A 3,941-nucleotide genomic window follows, 5' to 3' on the forward strand; every position below is an offset into this window, starting at 1 on the left:
TTTAAGTAGAAATGTTGGTATTTGGAAATCAATTGTTTTTAAAGAAACTATAGATTTGTAATATTTTGGATAGTATGGTTAAAACTACTAATGGAACCAAAGTGAAAGATGTTAATGAAATATTTTCAGAGTTTGAATAATGGAGTATATCTCCTCTTTATTCAAGGATGACTTTGGGTAGTATGAAATCTAACAGGCTTGCTCAGTCGGGTTTACTCGGTTGAGCACCGGTCACTCTCCTCGGATTTTGGGGTGTGAAGTTCTGAGAGCACCCCTCTTAGATTCCATCTCTGCCATACGAGCCTTGAGCCTAGCTATCTCAGCATCCTTGGCTTCACATTCCTGAATAAGAGCCCTGACTTTACTGTTGATAGGAGTCTTCTTGGATGAACCAGGTTCATTTGGGATAACATTGACTAAATAGTCACAAGCAATCAGAGTATAAATGCCAAAGTGATCCTTGCTTGAGGCCATTTCCCATTTCTTCAGAGGCACATTGCACCTATCCAGAATCGTAGTCAAAATAAAGCCATAGGGGGTAGCATGAGCCTTGGAGCCATTGATGACCCTATCTAGCAGCTTGATGATGAATGCAGCCCAATTAATTTGCCTTCCACTTTCCAGGTACTCCATAAGAACTAGGTCCATATAATTTGCAATATGCCTTCTATCTTGCCTTGGCAATAGGCACTTGTTGACAAATTCAAACAAGACTTTGTGTTGTGGCCTCATTTCACTTTTCTGAACAGCCCTAGCCTCATTCACATCTTCAACATCACAGAACCTCCTGGTAATTTCAATGGCAGTAGGAAGGGAGTCCAGACAAGGCCACCTTTGCCTTGTATAGTCATCAAACCCTTCAGAGGGTATATCAAGGATCTCTCCTAGTTTTTCTGCATCAAAGGTCACTTGAACTCCTTTCACCAGGCTGCTAACCTTACCATCCTGAACCTCTGCATTTGCCATGAACTCAATGATCTCATTCTTGGCTAACCTTCCATCCATTTGAACGACCATGTCCTTCCAGCCCTGAGCAGCTAAGGCATCCACCAGTCTCATCATTCCTGGTTCCACCAGGTCTTTCAGCAATCTACCCTTCAAAAAATTTCTTTTGCCAAACATGGCAAGCTTGTCTTGTTCACTATCAGACTCATCTTATTCTTCTTCACCACTCCATTCCTCATCTTCAGAAATTCTAACTTGTTTACTTTCACTGCAGACCTTGTCCTCTTGGCTAATGAAGGTTCAGCAGCCTCAGACACAGAGGAAGACTTCTTGGAAGAAGTCTTTAGCTTTTTAGGCTTAGTGGTCTGAACCTCCACTGTTGGAACTTCCTACTGATGGACCTATTCCATCTCCTCATCTTCCACAGCCTCTGAGGATTTTGCAACCTTCCCTTTTCCTTTAGCCATCCTTTTTTTCTTACACTCAACTAAGAGCCGTTTATAGATCACTCTCACTCCGTTTCACCCTGCTTCTTGTGGCTCTTCCCTTTGGCAAGGAAGTTTCAGTAGTTGTTGGGGATGAAGCCTTTCTTTTTTAGAGGGTTTAGGAGAACTGGGGGCTTTTGGTATGGGAGTTCTTCTTTTCTTTGGATCATAACTTGCCCCAACCTTTTTCAACAGGTCTGCTAGAGTCTCTTCAGTTGATGAACCAGGTTCATCTCCTGGTGCGCTTAGATTAACCAACCCTTCAGCAACTTCACCAGAACCACTTCCCCCTGACTTCTTGCCACTCTCTTCTACATTTTCTTATTCAACCCCACAGATAGCAGGCACAGACAAATCAGCAGTGGGTGAATGATCAACCACTCATTTCCCATTTCCCCTCTCTTTACCACATGCACCCTCTCTCTCTTTTTCTTTTTCATATTTCTTTTTACCTCTACTCCTTCGTAACTCAGGTAATTCTACATCCTTGATAGGCCCAACCAGTACAAACCTAGTTTCTAGATTTTCAATCAAAGAAGAACTTACCTTAGAAGGGGATTCTTGAGTCTTCTCAGAGTCAGAAGAACTAGGTCCTTCCTCCTCACTTTCGGATTTATAGGACTCAGAATCAGAGTTGGAGTCAAAGTCTTGGACCTGGCTTGCCTTTAATTTCTTTGAGAGAGCCCCAAACGCTACTGTTTTCAAAGCAAGCATTTTTACCCTTCTCAGCCTGGGTTTGGGAGATGTACTAGGTGGAGGAGGGGTAGATAAATTAGAAGGAGTGGGTGGTGGAGGAGTTCCAGGATTGTCTTGTGGGTTCGTCATGATCGCTGGTTTTTTAAGAGAATTGGTGAGTTAGAATTTTGGAGAAGAAAGCAAGTGAAAGTGAAGAGGAATTTTTTACGGTTTAGAATTATGGAGATGGCAGTAGGTAATGATGTGTATTTAAGGAGAAATACACATTTAATGTATAACGGTAGCTTTAGCAATGGTCAATTAGAGGTCTAATCAACCTGAAATTTCAGGTTTGAATGAACGTTTAGCCTTCCCTAGATTTTAGGCAATTTTTGTGGTTTAGAGTTCTAAGGCTGACGGAACTGGTTCAAAACTAACAGATAGAATTTTCTAAGGAGTTGAACAATTGTAGGACTTCTACTCATGATTTAAATATTCATATTTCTAATTTTACAGAGTATAGAAAACATACCTTAGCATTCAGATGAACCCATACTGATGAACCAAGTTCTTCATTTAGAATTCTCTTGAACATGCCTCAATTTACCATAATAGAGAAAATTTTATAAGAGATCAGTGAGTCATATTAACACATGTCATAGGAGTATACTAATTACAGTATGAAGTTGAGTAGAAATTAATCTAGATATTTACACAAGTTCAGATTTCCTAGCAAATTTTTTTTCATTTTTCATCTTCATTTTTTTCATTTTTTTTCATTGTGCATTCTGAGCTGGTCCTATTAGGTGATCTTAATCATCCTTAGTTCCAACATGTTCCTCTCAAAGTTTTCTCTACTCAGTGCTTTAGTGAAGATGTCAGCAATTTGTTTATCAGTAGCACAAAATTCTAAGAAGACCAATCCTTTCTCATAGTTATCTCTTAAGAAGTGGTGTCTAACATCTATGTGCTTAGTCCTCTTATGATGAACATGGTTCTTTGTTATACTCATAGCACTAGTGTTATCACAGAAGATAGAAATACAACCAACTTCAGTGCCAAAATCTATCAGCTGTTGTTTGATCCACAACAATTGAGCACAACAAGAGGCAACATCAAGATATTCAGCCTCAACAGTGGATAAGGCCACTGAATTTTGCATTTTAGTGGCCCATGATACAAGACATGAACCAAGAAAATGAGCCATACTTGAGGTTCTCTTCCTATCCACAAGGAAACCTGCATAATCAGCATCAACATACCCTACTAGATAGAAATTACTACCTTTAGGGTACCAAAGACACAGAGCATTAGTTCCTTTCAAATACCTCAGTATCCTCTTGACAGTAGTCAAGTGAGATTCCTTTGGATTAGCTTGAAAGTGAGCACAAAACTCTCACTGAAAACTATGTCAGGTCTGCTGGCAGTAAGATACAAAAGTGAACCAATCATACCCTTATACAACATCTGATTAACAGATGAACCAGGTTCATCTATGTCTAATTTAGTGGCAGTTGCAATGGGGGTGTCTAATTCCTTTGATTCATCCATTTTAAACTTTTTGATCAGCTCTTTTGCATATTTCTGCTGATAGATCATGGTTACCTCTTTTGTAGCCATGTTCAAGCAGGAATTTGGACAATCGTTCATACCATGATCTAGGAGCCTGCTTGAGTCCATAGAGAGCCTTGTCTAATTTGTACACATGCTCAGGACATTCCTTGCTCTCAAACCCTAGAGGTTGTTTAACAAATACTTTTTCTTTTAGGTATCCATTTAGGAAGGCACTTTTGATATCCATCTGATGAAGAGTGAATTTCATGTGTGCTTCAAAGG

General features: G+C 39.8%; 1 protein-coding gene across 1 annotated transcript; it reads right to left on the reverse strand.

Moving 5' to 3' along the window:
* Positions 1 to 1,155: 1,155 nt before the first annotated feature.
* LOC138869150 (uncharacterized) lies at positions 1,156 to 2,255 on the reverse strand. The gene is made up of 3 exons (XM_070146747.1): positions 1,838 to 2,255; positions 1,471 to 1,750; positions 1,156 to 1,234 (listed from the first exon to the last, which is right to left on the reverse strand). Exons 1-3 carry the CDS (start codon positions 2,253 to 2,255, stop codon positions 1,156 to 1,158), a joined length of 777 nt encoding a protein of 258 aa, XP_070002848.1.
* Between the last annotated feature and the right edge of the window lie 1,686 nt (positions 2,256 to 3,941).

The sequence above is a fragment of the Nicotiana sylvestris genome, chromosome 5, assembly GCF_000393655.2.
Source record: "Nicotiana sylvestris chromosome 5, ASM39365v2, whole genome shotgun sequence".
NCBI classification, from domain to species: domain Eukaryota; kingdom Viridiplantae; phylum Streptophyta; class Magnoliopsida; order Solanales; family Solanaceae; genus Nicotiana; species Nicotiana sylvestris.